This window comes from Strongylocentrotus purpuratus, unplaced genomic scaffold (assembly GCF_000002235.5).
Source record: "Strongylocentrotus purpuratus isolate Spur 01 unplaced genomic scaffold, Spur_5.0 spur5_scaffold_6, whole genome shotgun sequence".
Lineage (NCBI taxonomy): Eukaryota > Metazoa > Echinodermata > Echinoidea > Camarodonta > Strongylocentrotidae > Strongylocentrotus > Strongylocentrotus purpuratus.
The window spans coordinates 5776546-5796091 of NW_022145612.1; the positions used below are offsets into that span (position 1 = coordinate 5776546).

Consider the following 19546-nt stretch of genomic DNA (forward strand, 5'->3'; position numbering starts at 1 on the left):
TCATCGTACGATGAGAAATCATTGGGCAGGTCTGTACACCAACTTCCTGTTCTTATTCTGGGATTGCCAAGTGGCGTAACTTGAGAGGGATTTGGAACCTGCTTTATTACATTTCACCTCGTTTCCCAAGAGTGCATCTAGGTCGTATGAACTGATAAACTTATCGAATTTGTCCTTCCCCTGATGTAACCTTCGATGTAGGAGTTTTGACATTTTGTCTCAAGTGCTTTTTTAAAGTTTACATTTACACAAGAATATCCACGCTTGAGAAATTAAGGCCAGAGTAAGAGAGGGAGAGAGATAGATAGAGAAAGAGAGAGAAAGATAGAGAGAGAGAGAGAGAGGGAGGGAGGGAGAGAGAGAGAGAGAGAGAGAGAGAGAGGGAGGGAGAGAGAGAGAGTGAGAGAGAGAACGTGTAATAGCACGGACGGCAGATAAAAGTACAGTCTTTCAGACTGTGTGATATGGGGGGGGGGGGGGGTTTCTCTTGTAAAAATATGTTAATTTTAGAGAAAAACCGAGAAGACAAAAGGACTGTGAAAAGAGTTAATGTTTTCCTATCATTGATGTAGGGGAATATTTCGCTTCGAGATGGGTGGGCTCGAAATTCACTCATTCATTCATTCATTCATTCTAAGTAACATTAATTTTCTTCGATTCCTTTTTCCTTATTAACAAAAGTAATAAGTGCATACATACATAAACATATAAGCAATCTAACATAGCAACAATTCTGATTCAGGGAAGACGGCTTACTTTCTAAAAACATACAATTATACTTATGTTTGATACGCCTAATAACAATACAATACAATACAATATTCAAATGCTATATATCAAATAATAATAAGACAATGAAAATTTGGATGACATTTATTCGAAAGAAAGTGTAACTTCAATTGTAATCCATACGTGGACATGGATTCTGATGTTAAAATAATGAAGAAGAAACGAAGATTTTCAACGTATACTAAGTCATCGTTAAACGCTCAGGGCATTTCTAACAATCTTCTATCCATCGAAAATTCTTTTACTACAAAAGTGACTTTAAACTTTCATGTGAGGATAAGTGGATATTTGGAATTGACAAAAGAAACACCTGGATGATATTACAGTTTCCATTATCTCCTTCAAAGTAGATGAAATCACTCTTTTGTAAAATATATCTGGAGGCATCAGCATTTTAGCAAATGTATCATCGATAAAATCATCGTTCTCAAATAACGATAGCTCCTTTACCCTCAAATAGCTTAACTATTGTACGGAAATTCGAGAGTATGCTCGTGTAGTTTTCAGCATTTTAGATGAGTATTTAAAGGAAATGCCCGAGAACATGACAAGCAGATAATAAGTTTATTCTATCGTAGGATTAGAATTAAATACAAGACTTGTGGAAAATCGCAGAGTATTATGAAAGAGAAAGGAAAGGTAAACAAGAAAGATAAATAGAGAGGGATTGGGAAGAGGTAGAGGGGAAGGAAGAAAGGGATGATAGGGGGAAATGGGGTGGAAGAATAAAGAGAGGGGAAAAGTGATAGGAAGGAAAGAGAGAAGTAAAACAGCAGCAGTAGCAGGAGGAGAAAAGGAAAAAGATGAACACGAAGAAGAAAAAGAGAGGGAGGGGGAGAGAGAGAGAGGGAGATGGGTAAGGATATTGGACAACCAGGCAATGTGAAGCATGCAACAGTTTTCAAGAGTGAATGTTTTGTCCAAAGGTTAGAAAGGTGGGGTCGGATTTTAATCAAAAGGTCGTGATCCATTCAAAATGTCATTCAAAATGTCTCCTTCCTTTTATTTACAACGATATAATGTGAAGCTGCAAAACTGCCATGTTTCAGAGATTACTTTGATTATTGTTATATTACTACAGGTGTATATATTCCTATTTGTAGTATTACCTTAGATTATTTATTTATGTTATGTTCTATGACAAAATATCATGTAACAATTATGGCTAATAAGATCATTCAATTCAAATGCAACCTGAACGAATGAATGGGAGGAAGAGTATTAAATGGAAGAGACGAATGTTGTACACACTCAAAACAAAAATCCCATCTTCTTTCTAAGTTATCTGTAATGGATGAAACTCACATGTTTGTATTAGCTGTAGCTGTCAGCCATTCTCCTGCCATCGAGACAATATCAAGTCCCTGTGAGATCTGGTTGAAGAACCGTGGATGACCTGTTACAGACAGACGGACAGATCAGATAGATAAGAGATTATTGAGACGCGTTAGATCGAACTCAGGTAGACTTGAGAGGAAGGGGATTTATTGATTGAGAATCGAGGCAAAATGGTAGGCATGATTGGATTTTGTGAGAATGAACGTCCATATGTAAATAATGTTCAGCTCGAAGAGAATCAAATCATATTTTCATTTGCAGGATCATTGCATTAAAAAAGAGGCTTTTATTCTCTTGAAAACGTCAGGGAGAGATGGGCGAGGAGAAAAAGTAATTTAGAGTAGAAACCATAAAATAAATGATATTATTATGTAAAGATAAAAAAAATCTAAGATAAGTTACCTCATGCAATAAATTATCAACACACTGCACCAAAAGGACCTAAAATAAATATTTTAAAAAATACAGAAATACACTGGGTTTTTTTAGTGTCTTAAAATAGTTTTAGAATTTATTGACATTTCTAACAGGCGGAAGTTCAAGTAAAAAGTGCCTCCACTTGCTTTATACCTGTGTGAACGCAGTATTTGAGCGTGTTCCTACAATCGTTGAGGATCTGATCCAGGTTCTCCGCCTTGTCCGGGAGCTCCAGGTGGAGCTTCTCCCTCAGGTCATGGGGGTGGTTGAATTCCAGGATCTTGGTGCTACGGTCGTAGGACTCCTCGACATACTCCACCAGGATGTCGTGCATCTCCTTCAAGAACTTGACCGTGATACCACTGGCTCCCTTGCATGGGAGAAGGTCTGTGGAGGGGGAGGGGAGTCAAGAGATAGGGTGAAGAAACAGGAGGGAATAGACAATGGGAGAGGAGGTATGGAAGAAAGTGAAGTGAGAAGATAAGTGTGTGAGAGAGAGAGAGAGAGAGAGAGAGAGAGAGAGAGAGAGAGAGAGAGAGAGAGAGTGGGAGATTTTGATGTTGAAATAAGAGAGAAAATGGAGGGGAAAGAGGATCATAAGAAAGTAAATTGAGAGAGGGAGAGATATAGGTGGTATATGAGAAATGAAGACATAGACAGAGAAAAGAGAGAGAGAGAGGGGGGGATGAATGGGTTGGGGCAACGGTTGGAGAAAGATGGGCAAAAAGGGCAGAGGAAGGGACAGAAAGAATATAGAAAATGACAAAATATTAGGAAAATTATTGAGAGAAAATAAATGCCAAGTTTTAACTGTTATTTTTTTTCTGCACAAGGTTCCTCTTCAAGATATTCTTTCCATTAAAAAAACCCCCCATACTCAGCTAAATTGGCGTTGGTAGGCCTCGTACCACTAGTATATGTAAATACATACGCTACTTCTCCCTATCCTTTTCTCCCTAAGTTTCTATTTATATCTGTCTTGATACAGGGTGTATATCCCTTTACAAATACTCTATTCCCTTCTCATTTCTTATCCCCCATGCAATGGTAACTTCCTAAAGTACACTCTGCTATACTTTCAGCAATCTCAACGTCAAACACATCTCAGAGTAAAACACCAAGCAGACGACCATCATTCAAATCGTTACTATCGTTTGTCCTCTCCTATCGATCATCCCTCGTTTTTAAGACAAACAGGACCACTACCGCTATATTGACAGAGCTGATTTGGGACATACGATCCACCCAACGGTCAGGGTATACCAACCTCTTTTTTTCATTATTTTCTTTAAATCGAAGGATAAAAGCATTCGCCGGTAATGGTATCGCGAGTAGTACCCATGGAGGGAATTTGTCCGCATTTGTCCGTAAATCGCTCTAAATTGGGGGAAATTTGGATCATTTTCGTAAAAGAGGGCAAAGATAGGTTTTTCTTCAATTTAATTTTTGATGAGCTTGTTTGTGTCATGGTCTGCCAATTTTCTCCGATTTGTTTACGCGCCTTGGTCATCTGTTTGGCCAAGGATGAAAGCGCTGGAAAGTACTTTTCTTCATGGCTGAAATTTTGTCTTCATCTTATCTTGAGTCTGTGATCCAGATCTCCAGTTCTATATCATGATCTGCTCTCTCCATCTCATATTTTGTAGGGTTATAACCTCGACGGAAATAATAAACAGCTTTAAAGGTACTATGTCCCATTTGCAGGCCAAAAAAATGAAAAAGTTAAATTCCAACTGCATTTGAAAGATAATACTAATTTAGAACTTCTCTAAAAAAGGTGGGGCTTGAAAATGTCTTCAAGTGGGAAAATAACGACTATTAGTTGTCAAATTGACTTTAGGGCTATAGAGCCCAAAAGTAATAGTCTTGATTTTCAGACAATATTGGTCATATGTTTTATGCTGCGCAAAAATTCAATCAGTTTAATCTTGGCCATTACAAGAAGTGGGTTATTGATGTAGAAAAATGATGTACCCTTTACAACTCTTTTCGTGTATGTTATTACCAAAGAAGAAAAAAAAGCCAGTCAGTCACTCAATAGTGTCTGACAGGGAAGTCTAGCAAATAAACGGGTTTCCTTGCATAATTTGAATATGAGGACACTGCTAACGTTTAAATTTCACAGATAGGACATACATGACATATTCATAATTCCTGCAAAGTTCTACAGCATTTGAGGTTGGCTGCAAAAGGGACATAGTACCTTTAAAACAATTAAAATTTTTACCATTGCACCTGCTTCAAGAAAATAATCTTGATAACCAGAAGCATATGTATAAACACTTTGCCGATCGAAACTGGATATATTTGTTCCAGGTAAATGCATTTGAAGACCAAAGAGTCCAGACATAGCATAATATGCATACCGCATCTATACACGTCATTTGGTTTTATAATCTAGTAGAGTTCAATCATTCCCATTTGTCAAATGCTAACCATTATCACCTGGGAAAACTTCGGGCAGCCGCACATATATTTTTTTTAGATGAATTCCTAAAAAATTCAATCATGCAATCATTTTATTAGTATCCTTGCACCCACATCCCATAAGAGGTATGGATTATTATTATGGAAACAACAATTAACAGCGCAATAAAAGGAAAAGGGAACACGCGCGCCGAAAATAGTCCGAATAGCGATTGAGTTAATGCAATTTTGATCATCTGCAAATGCGACGCCATTTGAAGTAATTATTGAATTTTCTGTCATCTTGCCCCTCCCTCCCGTTTCCATTTTAATTTTTGTCTCCCTCTCTCTCTCTCTCTCTCTCTCTCTCTCTCTCTCTCTCTCTCTCTCTCTCTCTCTATCTGTGTCTCTTTCTCTCGTTGTGTGTATCCTCGATCTACCTCTTTGTATATTCGTTTGTTTGTCTGTATGTCTCTTTGTCTCTATCTCTCTCTTTGTCACTTTTTTTTTCTCCTTTCCATCTTTATCCGACTGTCTCTTCTATTCCATCTCGTCTCTCTGCCCCTTTTGGTAATAGAACATTATGTCTTCTATTCCTCTCTCCCTTTTTCTCTTCTCTCTGTCACCCCCTCTCTCTCCCTTTTTCTCTTCTCTCTCTCTCTCTCTGTCTCTCTTTCTCTCTCTCTCTCTGTCGTATTCACTCTCACCATCATAAAATTTTCTGACTTTCCCTCTCCTTCTCCCTCTCCCGCTCCTTTCAAGATCCCTGTATTCTTCTCTCATTTTACAGTCTCTTCCAGACTCTCCCACTACCTGTTTGCGTAACTGACAAACTCGCTGAGGTTCCAAATCTTCCCTGATCTCAACCACATAGACGAGACGTTAAACTCAGCTGGACTAACAGTGATGACGTCATTGAGTGGCGAGGTTAATAAGCATGACTATCATTTCATTAGGGTTATTTTTTTCTTGAAGTCTATCAATGTCTTCAAATCGCTTGGAGATGCATCACAATTCAGTAATGTCACTTTGCGATGTGTGCCGTCTCGATCTCACGTATCAAAGCATATCCTCCTATCGTTTGTTTTGATCTGTTCCAATTATTTGTCAAATCCGAGAGAACGGATTTTCTTTAAGTATGTCCCTGTTTTCTTTACCCCTTTTTCTATCCGGACCTCCTATACCCCATGTCTAGTAAACTTCAAGACTTCTCTTCACCCCCCCCCTCTCTCTCTCACTCTCTGTAGCATCCATTCTCTCTCTCTCTCTCTCTATCTATCTCTCTATCTCTTTCTATTCTTTATCTTCTTTTTCTTCTTTTTGTTCTTCTGTTATTTTTATATCCTTTTTCTTCTTCTTCTTCTTTTTATTCCCGATGTCTGCATTGCCCTTCAGTCTCTCTCTATTTGCTTACGTGGTTGTGATTTCTCTTTCATTCGTATACGTTTAGGGTGTGTGAAATAAAGGAAAACTATCCAATCCATACAAAATGAATTTCATCTACTTCTTAAAATATAAATACTTAAAGATAAACGCTTTTAGCATTGCGGCCTTCTCTTCGTGTAGATTCCTTAATACTGTATCAAGAATTATCAAGCAATCTCCAAGGATAGTAAGCATTGTATCACCTTCTTTTGTTAAAGCTCGATAAAGAACTGGTAGTCACACCCTTAAAACTAAGGTGTTGTATCAACACAAACAGATTAAAAGAGCAGGGGGTGAATTTATATTCACACAGGATAAGACTCACTTCTCTTTTATTGCCAGGCTCAAACACTATAAAACATTTCTCAGCGCACAATAATTTATACTGTTTAATCTTCTAGTAAGGGTGGGCACTCCACGACACGTTTAAATGTTGATCTAACACTTCAGATTTTAGAGCGGAATTTCCTCTCTTCAACGTACCCTAGTTGAAATTAGTCAGATCTGGCAAATCTAGGGATATCTCTTTTATGATGGAATGGCATACTTCTCCATTAAAAATATTCTGTGTTAATATCATCAAAAATAGACACTGCAGGCTATTCAAATTGCACACTCTAAAAAAAAGATACCCAATATTGGGTAAAATTTTACACTTTACGAGGGTAAAAAGGGAACATGCATGTTTGTTGGGTAAAATTTGACACAGGGGTAGTTGGGTAAAAATTTACCCAGCAAATGTTTAATGTTTTACCCAACTGATGTGCAATATATTTGACCCAATGTAAAAGGTAAAATGTTACCCAACGACAACCATGTTCCCTTTTTGACACAACATTGGGTAATTTTTACCCAACTCATCCTGGGTACTCGTTAACTTTGTTCTTGTGTAATTTTTAACCCAAAATTTGGGTAAAATTTTAACCCAACCTTATTGTATGATTTTTTATTTTTACACAGATTTGGGTAAAAAAGAGAATTTGTCCGAGGAGTTGGCTGGAAAAGTACATGCTATATGTAGTGTAGTGTATAAATAGCAGACCTCTCTCTCTCTCTTGGCTAGACAGTCTTTCGCTTGGCGTGCTCGCAGTAGGTGACTGCATTGCGGATGACATTCTCCATACGAATAATGTGTTGTCCAGAATTATGAGGAATTTCATGTCCATATTGAGAAGATTTACACGCATTCATGCAAATAAATGCTGCGGAAAGACACAAGTGCATGATCGTAGTCTATTTCGAACAAAGTCGTCCATCCTCTGTCGATCTTGCACACGATTAATTTGATGAATAGCTAATTCGGAACGACCGACCACGCTAGCGCTTCATTCATAGTTTTTAAGATCAGTTGTGTCATAATACCAACGTTTAGGTGTCAAAACTTGTGTTTACCCAACGCGTGGTTCAAATATTAATCTGCATCGTTACTTTCTTACCCCGGAAATGCGCACAGTCCAATTTTGATATGACACTATGGCAAGTGTAATTAAATTTCGAAGGGACTTGGTGTTTCGCACAAGGTTGGGTAATACTTTACCCAACTTTTTTAAACAGCGATTTTGCACAGCAAAATTTTGCACTCTATTTTTAGAGTGCACTTTCCCAATGCGCCAGAGGTTATCATTTCTTCTGACGTAAATACGATGTAAATCAACAACACAATTTAATATCTGTTCATTCCACTATTGTGATCCATCACCATTCTCATGTACCGAAATCAAGGATCGCGGTGTTATAGATACATAAAATCTCCATAACAATGAAGAATGGAAACCAGTAGAACTCTCGCTTGGTAATCCTGCAAAAGTCAGCCCATCAATCTATATACAAGCTATGAATATTATATACATCTCTTTACAATGTACCGGGACAACCAAACTGACACCAAACGCATTTTCTGCATGTGGATTTAGAGAGGCTTAAATATATTTAAAGCCTTTTAAAAAATGTATATGGAGGTAGACTACAATCAGTTTCTTGTTCATAGGATTATATCAATTATTCATTAAATTCGTGTTCATATATGGGAGTACTGTCAAGATAGCATATTGTTGATTGTTTCTTTTTAAATTCCTATGCGATTAGTATATTGTATAATGTTTAGTAACGAATACATTTCATATTTTTTTATTATAAAGAAAGGGTCAACCTTTATTATAAGGATTATGTTTCCTTTCAGGTTGCAACCTATTCAGTTTATTTATGTCCTTGACCATTGTGTTCTTATAATATGTATGTTATTTTATATGATATAGAATTGAATCGAATTGAATTGAATTAAGTCATATTTATTTAATCCTTTCCCAGTGCCTAAATATCACTGGAATGGTGTTTTACCCCATTGTTGTCTTGCCCCTCTCGACCCAGGTGTATAAGATGGATAACTGACGAAGCTTTGTTAGTTATGGTTGCAGGTCTCTCAGGTAGGTGAAGCTGCCTTATGTATAAAAACATAGTAATACTCCATGATTGTCATTTCCTTGCTTAGTTAGGTTATTCTATGAAGATGTGTTTCTGAAACGGATTTAAATGGTACTACTACTACTACTTATCATCATAATGATTTAAATTTAAACAAAAATAATTTCAATTATAATAATAATAATCATAATAATAATCTGGACTTAGAAAGCGCTTAAAAGTAATGCCATCTGTAAGCGCTCCACATTACCACGACCATCGGATTCATTCACGTACAATGTGCACCATCTTCACTACTTTATTATTACTACGAGATTATTCCTGGACATAGAACTTGAAAACTGACTTATATTATTATTTATTCCGAAGTGAGGACATAGTCGACGTATGTATGTCCGCACTTAGACTGCAGTGTGTTATCTTCATAAGATATGAATGTCATACGACTCGAACGCATACATAAGGCACTGGTTTAACCCATTGACCTTTGCAATGGCTATGGATAACATTTAATACACATATATCAACGAATTTATCGGAAATAGGGTATATCTTGTGTGCTAAAATGGCAAATGAAATATGTATTTGCTAATTTGTAAAATAATCAACAGTACGCTTCAAATGTTCACAAGTAATTTTAGTTTTGCTTCCTTTGGGAAGTAATTCCGTTAATATCTATTCGATATATCACTTGAATACGATATTACAAAGCGATAGTTAAGAACACAGTCTCAAAGATGTTTAATAAATCAACTGCAGGGCAATTTCGATATACTCTTTTGTATTGCCTATATAAATAGGTATTATGTTCGGATTATGTAATAGTTCATTGTACTGTTGGCAAATTTGAAAAGGTGACGAACAAGCCTATTGGGGTTGCCTTCGGTTGATTTCTTGGAAGTATTTGCGATCATGTTAAACCCACTTTGTCTAAGTTGTTTCTCCAATTTGTCATTATTTTGTTCTTTAAGAAGTTTTAGTTTTTAGAACGTTTAAGAAACGTTTGTCCGATGTGAATATCATCTTGAAGGGAAGGTTGATTTCTGGTAAAGGTGTATAATGATTTGTAAGCCTTTCCATTATTGTAACGATAGTGTATTCGAATATTATAGATTGAAGAAATGTCTCTTGAAAGCACATTGCTCTTCAATGCTCTCACATTCGAAATATGAAAAGTAATAGCTGAAATGTTTGAATCAACATTCATGCCACATTGTGTGTGTAGTCCCATATTTACCTTTGTGTGTTGGGTGCTTATGACTGTCAATAACATTAGGTCATTTTCTTATCATGTTGATGATTCTATAGACCCTCGCAGTATGCACCAACTCTTATGTACTACATTATATACCTTTCGAAATCAGTTCCAGGCAGTTTCTTTCAAACTGTAATTGCTTGACGAGAACTCAACTTTGTCTTTAAGCGTCGCGACATCAAGGGTAGTAAATTTTAGGTACTCTGAGGGTTAACCCAATAAGACAGTACCGAAATAAATCTGAACCAAGCATAAGCACGAACTGACTATAGACTCGCCCAAACTAGCCTCCCCGAAGATCAGTCAAAGCACTGTTCTCACTGCCTTGAATCTCTGTACAATGTGGTTTAAACGATTGAGGAAATATTTCTATAAAGAAACAGTACAGTTAAAATACGATTGCCACTACTTAAACTAAAGGGTAATTTCAATACCCTATCGCATGTCTCATGGAAATCATGTTCAAAATTACATAATGTGTCACTTTCATGTTTGCACTTTTCAAAAGGTGACGTACACTGCCATTGAAATTGCCTTACTATAGGTTGATTTTTCGAACAGAGTTAAAATCGTGTTTTATGCCAACACGCCATTAATCGTTTGTTATAGATCGGGGAGGTATTAGAGTTTATTGGTTGTTTGCTTCAATTACTTTTTTCTTCATTCTACATACAACCATTAAACACTTAAAACATAAGAAACAATATATACAAATGTATGTATAAATCAATGCAAGGTAGAATAATTAAACGTAGCTCAATTTTTTTTTTACCAAGCAATGATGATTAGTTTATGCCCACTTGAATCACGTGTTTTTTTAATGCGGATGAAAGAGGGTAATGACTTGGAAGCAGGTGCTAATATAAAGCGGTGGTTCTGACATAGAATAGAAACCATGGCTAGGAAAATGAAATAAAGACATTTTTCCCTGTTTAGATTCGTGATGTAATCTTTCAAACTACTACTGACAAAATATTACTATTATAAATGAGCTTCCTTTTGAAATTATTTGAATAAACATTTGTCAAAGGGATAGAGAAAAATTTAAATTAAAACACTTCGAAAAGTGCTGAGTTTTTTTTAGATTACTTGAACTAGTTTCTTGTTATTAATATAAAGGGGACTATTGATTGAATGTGGTTAAATTCACTTCTACCATCGTTGTATGTCAAATGCAACGGTTTCTTCGATGTTATCTTTCATTGAAATTGCCCGGGAAAAAAAGACTTCCGTTTAAATATTCCTACTTCACTTCCGGTCAAATATACTCGGCTTAACCTTCCAACCCACGATTACAGGAAAGCATCTTGTTCACACGCTCAATGGGACGTAACGTACTCGCATTATTAGAGTTCACCCAGTGTGAACGTCTCTCTAATTTTTAAGTTCTCCGAGTTTAAAATCTATCGATCGCCACCTGGTAGCCTTATCCAAACGCATCTTAGTGCAATCTGGCCGGCTGAACATTCCTTGATCGGTAATTCCACCCGCTAGAGAATCGATCTCGATCGTCTGTTTACAGTTGCCGCTGTTTCTTTCGTTTTGTACGTTTTTACTTTGAAAATTATTTATTTCGTAAGCCCGCCGTGCTTAGATCTAAAGCTTACCTGTTCTCTAAATAGGACTGTATTTTTTATTTCTTATTTTGTTAATAAAAGTCCCCTTTGAATCTTACTCCTTTCAATTTACAATCGCTTCATGTATTTTGTTTTATTATTCTTTTATACTATTCATTTAAAAAAAATGATATAATTAGTTTTCAACACAAAAAATGAAGCTATCAGGAATCGTTTTTATAAATGAAAGTATTTAAATGTGTGAATATAACATTTATGCCCCAATACCAAGATTTTATGTTCAAAATTTAAAATGAACAGTATTCCTAAACCGCGTTAAGTTTATACGTAAAAATACAAATGCCATCGTCTGTTCACTAGAGAGGATACTCGCATTTAAAAACAAAACAAAAATCCATGGGAGCCTCGTATACATGCATTTTCTAATAACTTACTGAGATAACTAAATTACCAGTGAGAAAATTTGTTCATTATCATATTAAATGATGATGATTTCTTTGTTCAGACACATCATACTGCGCCTTTATCACTCACACGTACACACAGGCACTCACTCACACACTCACACACACAGCGCACACTCATACACATAAAAATACCTCAGTCACACCGAGAAAAAAAACCGACCAGGCAAAGCAAATTACATTACCCCGAATTGCAAAGAAATAGTCGGGTTTGGAGTCGATGTGAAGTAGGTTTGGCGGTGTGAGTGATACTTCAGTCCAACCGACGAGACCGACCCCAGGCCGATAAGAGATAGAAACAAAAAACATGACCTCACCCGAATGGACAAGAATCGGGCGGTTATGGAATCGGTTTACCGGTGTGACTGAGGTACAAACTGTGTGGGGAACCACGAGCGCAACTCAAGGGGATGTCAATGCAACACATGTGTCACAATTCTCACATTGTGATTGAATTCACTTGGGTTAAATTGGGGTCTGGGGTACCGAGGTGACCGATATCACACTATTATCATGCTAACAAAATATAGGCCAAGGTACAATCTCTACAATCTATACATGATAGTCCGGTTCAACATGCGAGATATGGTTATCACTCAGAAACATAGCTATAGTCATAAATCTCTCTAAAAATCATCAACGACATATTGTAGAAATGTATCACTGAAAGAGTTATGCAGGGTATTTTCTCTATCAGGAGAATTGAGCATGCTTACCGGAATTTTTAACTTTGAACAAAATTCCATTCCCCATTTAAATCGTATTATTTTATCTTTTCGTCAAATTTGAATGAAATACTGATGTAAAAAAAAAAAGCTTAAACTCTATTGGAAAACATATTCTTTACAAAAAAAGTCCCATTAACAGAGTCTTTATCAACCTCCTCATGTTATGCGCTTAATCTTGTTTCTATATTGGTGAACATAATTATAGAGTAACATTTTGATTTTTCACCAAATAATTAAAAAATATTCAGTCAATACAGCAAGTAGTACCCGGGAAACTGATACACTAAGAATTCCTACATAATAACGTAAGACCTTGTGTCCCATTTCTCTCCACATTGCTGATCGTTTTTTTTATTAATTTGATTTTACTTAAAGCCACTACAGTACATCAGTAAAAGCTATCCGTGAAAAAAGGGACGCCTACAGATTAAGCAAGAAAACAAAACACTTGAGGGGAATATAAGGGGAAAAGCGAACTGATTCACACCAAACAGTCTTGGTTTGCATATTATATATTATACCCTGCCAAAAGTGTTGTGTTAATCTCTAAAAGCAGATCAAAGATGGATGGGGAAATATTAATTTCTTGTCATTTCAATGCATACGCAAACAGTAAAAAAAAAAAAAAAAAAAAAAGCCTTCACTTGAGACTGGTACCGACAGAAGCTTCATTAAAATCCTCGTACTCGTTTCAGCAAGTGGGTTTTTTCAGATCACGTGACCAAACCAAAACACTGAAGTCAGTGGGGGTGTAAAATCACACAGAGAAAAACCACGGACGAATGAATCTCAATCTCTCTTTAATATCAAGAGACTCCGTGAAGATAAAGTATGGTTAGATGATGATTATTTTCATTACTTCATAATACCCTCTGTGAGATCATAATTAGTTTTCAATATCTGAGTTAGCATGTTAATACCGGCTAGATTTATGGTTCGTTTAGGAGGGCACTGCACTATTTCAAAATTTCAGGACGTGAAACATAAATTTAGATCGTGATTATGCATAAAGTTTATAAATGGCCATGTAGTCAACCTATCAAACTATGTATAAAATGGTTTCCATGACCTCACGTTCTAGATAGCTTTATCCGATTACCGGGACAGTGAATGTTCTCATTTGAATTGGGTCAATCATCAGAAATTAGGATACATTATCCTCATTCTAATTTAGAATAGGGAGTGAAATATTCTATTTATATATGACCGTGGCTACTAGCTGGGCAGGAATACTAATATCTGACCTGTTAGTACTCTAATAAATTAAAATGTCTGGAAGCGACACGATTTGGTGATCATCGTAGACATTCATGGGTAGCTTTTAATATTATGCTGTCATCCAACTGTCAAAGAACTCAGTTCCTTCAATAAAGAAAGTTGCATTGTAAATATTTATTGTTAACCTTCATTTCAAATCTATTATGTACTTGAAGAAATTAAAAATGCTTAAATTGATGGCCAGGCTCCATGTCAAATCATTCAGAAATTCATTCATGTTTAACGTATATACGAAAACATAACTGATTGACAGCCCATCCTGTCGGAGGAAGATGAACAACTCTGAGAGCAAAAGATTCGATTATGAGATTCAATTCAGTTTATTTACGCCGTCAGAATAACAATAAAAAAGCAGGAACAGGCATGTAAATACATATTGTAATATATATACATGCAAATCAAGTCAAAATGTTATTTAGTGGTTTCAGGATAGTTTTGGGACGGAGACTGGAATTTCAACAAAGATTAAATGGCTCCAGGATTTAATGTCAGTTGCTAAAAGATGATGAAGTCGGAGAAGATGACGCTGAAATTGATGTCTCCTTGCACCTATCTCGTTCTTGTTTTCCCAAAATGGTCTAATTCATATACCCTAATGGATCAAAATGACTTGAAGCAATATCATTTTAGGGAATGTACACGAAAAGTAACTGATTCATGACAAAATGACAGCAGGATCGAAAGGGCAGGAACAAAGGGTAAGCAGTTAGCAGATGCATAAATGAACAATGTTACACTGGATTTAGAAGAGAAATGTTTGGTCCTCGTATTCATTTGTCAGAGACCATTTTGATTATTTTTTTTAATACATATTTAGACGCATACACCATATTATAAACGTTATTTCTCTGACAAAGAAAATATATGTTTAACTGTTAATTATTTCTGAAACGGATTTTGAACTAGTTCACATGTCACGTGCTTGTAAAAATGTTGTACTTTTTTTTTGTATTCATTTTCTAGTGTACATAACTTATCTCAGACCATCCTTAACAGCGGAAAGTAATTAAATAATTGATCAGCAATATTGGCAGTGGACAAATAATAATGGACAAAACGTGTGCGAACTCATGGCTAAAAAGGTACTTTTTGGTAAAACCTTAGTTATAGAAATTGTGGGCATCGTTTATCACACTCTTTCAGGCTGATTTAAGCTCCTAAAGATAGGTAACAAAAGTGAAGTCTTTACACCTTCCTATCCAAAATAGAAGAACAAAAATGTTCAGTGACGATTACAGCCTATGTAGACTGATCCACTAGTACTACTTGACAAAATACGTATTTTTTCTTATGGTTCGATATACAGAGGTGAACGGATGGATGTCACGAGGGATCAAGCTAACCAGTTGGTAATCATGCAAATAAAACAAAAGCACGGGCACACTAAAAAGCAACGAACTGCGACACCTTGGACCAAAATAGAGAAGACCCTGTCAAAATATACCAGCGTTTTCCTCCTGAAATTTGTTAATCTGTCTTCGGATCCCGTAAGAAACACGAGAGGTGTATCGACAGAAGTTGAAGAATGAATGAGCGCTACGCATAACTTTGATAAAGAAGTGTGCGTTCCGATTTCAGAGGGTTACCATGTGAAAGTCAAATGCAAAGCGGAATGGGGAAACAGGCAAAACTCACACTGCTATCTTGTTTGGTGGTATTTGGTTATTCCTACCAAACGGGAGGGAAAAGCAATGTATATTTTGACGGGGATTGTTCTTTATTTGCCTACCTGCCGCAAAAGGCGTGCTTCTAAGAGCCCACCAGCTCGTGAATGTTTGTCGTAGCCAATAGTTTTTCATTACATCTAGATCCGAATTAGAAAGAGAGAGAGAGAGAGAGAGAGAAAGAGTTGTTTTAACATAAATGTATATGTTAGCATTAAATAAAGTAATCAAACATTATGAATTTGGTACTTTCACCACAATTGAGAATGGCTTCCTACTCCGTAAGGTTGGAAACGGGATGTGTCACTCAGTCAACACTAACGGGTATGTTGATGGACACTCCTTTGGAAATTCGATTTTGGCCGGTCATGGAAATGTAAACAGAGAGAAACAAATTTAGGAAGCAAATTTCAAACAAGGGGATTGTATAGTCTCACTCGCTTAGCTATTTGAGTACGGAAGGAATCGAAATATTGCGAAGTATTTTGCTTCTAGACCCGTGAAGATAATCGCCATTCGTTACTTAAAGTGTGCTCACACCTTTTCAATCTTTATTCTCACTGAATAATGCACAGAGAAGATGATACATATTGCTTTCACTCAATCCCTATAAAATCTCAGAGACGCCATGTGTTGTTAAACAACCTGGGGATGATATACATATGTCCAGTTGTTCATTTTGATCCGAACTGAACGTGATGGTTATTAGGTGATATATATCTTTGTTCCTTTCCCTCACAAAAAGAGCAAGAAAAAAGTTTGTTTTGCCTTTTAGATGTTAAAAATTGCACGCTTGTCAAAATGTTAGTTATGAAAATTGCTTGAAATGTGCATAACTGCATCATGCGGATGCTCAATCTAACTCCACAAAATTTGTGACTCTACAATGATCTTATGCGAACTTTTTACTGTGCCGCAGGCGCGGATCCAGGATTTCTTAGGGGGGGGGGCCAAATTTTAAATTATGCGAGCCAATATTAGGTACGTATTGGTAACCAGCAGTGACGTAATGGGGGGGGGGGTGCAGGGAGGGGCCATCGAGTTTCCCCCTCCATCCTCCACGAAGCGTGGAAGCTTTGACGTTTCATTAAATTATTAGAGAAAGAAGACGATTCGTTGTACCGTTCTCGAAAATAATCCTTGTCCAAAATCAGTTCCCCCCCCCCCCTCCTGCGCGAAGCTCGGTCGCTTTAACGTTTCATTTAATTATTAGAGAAAGAAGACGATTCGTTGTACCGTTCTCGACTCTTAATTCCCGTCTAAATTTAGTTCCCCCCCCCCCCGCCTGCGCGAATTAGCGCGGAAGATTTTACGTTTCATTAAATTATTAGAGAAAGAAGACGATTCGTTGTACCGTTCTCGAAAATAATCCTCGTCTGAATTCAGTTCCCCCCTCCCTCCCACGTGAAGCGCGGAAGCTTTTACGTTTCATTAAATCATTAGAGAAAGAATACGATTCGTATTACCATTCTCGACGCTTAATCCCTGTCCGAATTCAGTTTTCCCCCTCCTGCGCTAAGCCCGGAAGCTTTTACGTTTAAAAAATCATTAGAGAAACAATACGATTCGTATTACCATTCTCGACTATTAGTCCCTGTCTGAATTCAGTTCCCCCCTCCTATGCCAAGCGCGGAAGCTTTGACATTTCATTAAGTTATTAGAGAAAGAAGACGATTCGTTCTACTGATCTCGAAAATAATCCTTGTCAAAAATCAGTTTCCCCCCCTCTTGCGCGAAGCGCGGAAGCTTTCACGTTTGTTCTTTATCTGGTCCTTTTTACGTCCTCTTCCTTTTCTTTCCTCTCTCTTTTTTTTTTGGGGGGGGGGGGAGGAGCAGCGTTTTTTGGGGGACCGCCCCCACCGCCCCCCCACCCTGGCTACGCGCCTGTGGTCAGATAAACATATTTTGATACCTTGTCCGACCCCGGAAAAAAATTCTCATTAATTCTATTTCCTTTTTAGGCATTTGATTACGGTCAGATGAACATATTTGTGTACCTTATTTGTGACATTGACTGTACACTATTTGGCGTGAGGTCCAGCGGGCGGAGCCCCCAGAAGCTCAGGGGTTTAAGGCAATAAATTACGGTCAGACAAGCATTCAGGGGCCAGCCTTGGGGCCCTTGGTTGGGTTCAGGGGGCAGAGCCCCCGGAAGCTCAGGGGTTTTAGGCGTTTAATTACCGATGGTTAAATGAGCATTTTTAGATACCTTATTATTTTGTGACACTTGCAGGACACTATTTTGCGTGGGGTCCAGGGGCGTTAAATTACTGTCAGATGAGCATCTAAGGGGCCGCCTTAGGGCCCTAGGTGGAATACAGGGGGCAAAGCCTTTTTAAGCTTAGGGGTCTTAGACATTAAATCACGGTCAGATGAGCATATTTTGATACCTCATTATTTTGTGACACTGGTAGTTAACTATTCTTTTCTGTTTAATATACTTTTTCAAAAAGAAGTGGGGTGTGGGGGGGGGGGGTGAGTGAGCTCGAGGCTCCCGATCCCCGCCGTTTCACGGGCTCTGACATGTAGGCATCTCAAGAAGCATATTTCTTGCCTGGCTGTAAATTTAGGAATTTGTCATTTTCGAACCGCAATCGCAAACGCAAAAAAAAATTGCTAAAAAGTGAGAAAAAATCTCGGAAAATTATGTAATTTCAGCATTATTGTAAACAACCGTTATGGAATTAGAAATAAACCTCGTTTGAATTCGATTTCCCCAATTTCTACCTTGTTGGTGGGGAAAATCGCAACTGATCTCTCCTACCTTTTTCTTTCTCTTTTTTTTCCTTTCCCTTTGTCTTCTCTTTCACTTTTCCTTCCCTTCCTTCTCTCTCTTTTAGATTTTCCGGGGGGGGGGGAGGGGGAGGCAAGGGCCTTTCGGCCCCCACCCCCTGATATACACGTTGTTGGCGGGAAAATTGCAACTGATATCCCCCTTCTTTTCTTTTCTTCTTCCTCTTTTTTGATGGGGGGGGGGGGGGGGGGCGGGGAGGCAACAGCCTGGGAGGCAAGGCCTTTTCACCCCCCCCCCCCGATCTCCTTCTTTCCCCTTTTTTTTCTCCTTCCTCTTCTTTTTTTTTTTGGCGGGGGGGGGGGGGCAAGGCCCGCTCGCCCCCCCCCTCGATCCGCATCTGACTGTGCCATCACACTCGTTGGATACAGTGATACACTTATATTCATTGGCAAATTGAGTGTGAGCCACCCCCCCCCCCCACCACACACACCTTTTGAAACCCAAGTGGCATACCCTCAATAGGCAAATTTAAGAATGCGTCCTTCCCACCCCCCCCCCCTCGAGGTTCTAATCTTTCTGCTCCTTTTTCTTCTCCTTTTGCTTGTCAGCTACTTTACTGGTATTCTACTTAAAATCATTTACATTTGTCGTATGCCCTCTCTTTTACAAAATCATTGACTTGTGCCTGCTTAAAGCAAATAGAATTTGCCTTCAGCCTATATACTCAAAAAGATTCCGTAGAATATATTACCAACAGAAAATAAGTTTCTGTATTGTTGAATATGTACAATAAATCGTCTCTCTTGAATCTGGAATTTGGACTCTTGAAAGTTTATTCTAAACAACACAATCTGAGTTCCGTAAGCGAGGATGTAGACACCGATCCAACTTTAAAAATTAACAAAAGATCAACACATTGTAATGCTGTAAATCTTGACCGAACGTTTATATGCCAGATCATTACCTGCTTTTTTGTTTACTGTCACTTATAATAGAAGCTCAATAATATAGTCTCCCGTAGCAATCATGAATCTACAAGACCACATCGAG

At 37.6% G+C, this 19546-nt stretch overlaps 1 protein-coding gene across 3 annotated transcripts in view; it reads right to left on the bottom strand.

Moving 5' to 3' along the window:
• LOC579659 (glutamate decarboxylase 1) overlaps nucleotides 1-19546 on the bottom strand; it is a 67677-nt gene that overhangs the window by 34402 nt on the left and 13729 nt on the right. For 2 of the 3 annotated variants that reach the window (XM_030973257.1, XM_779763.4), the window contains exons 2-3: nucleotides 2698-2931; nucleotides 2095-2185 (exon numbers count right to left, since the gene is read on the bottom strand). In XM_030973257.1, coding sequence (XP_030829117.1) covers nucleotides 2095-2185; nucleotides 2698-2878 — 272 coding nt within the window. In that variant the 5' untranslated portion in view covers nucleotides 2879-2931. Of the gene's footprint in view, nucleotides 1-2094; nucleotides 2186-2697; nucleotides 2932-15827; nucleotides 15903-19546 lie in introns of all 3 variants that reach the window. The other variant, XM_011665713.2, reaches the window with a different exon arrangement.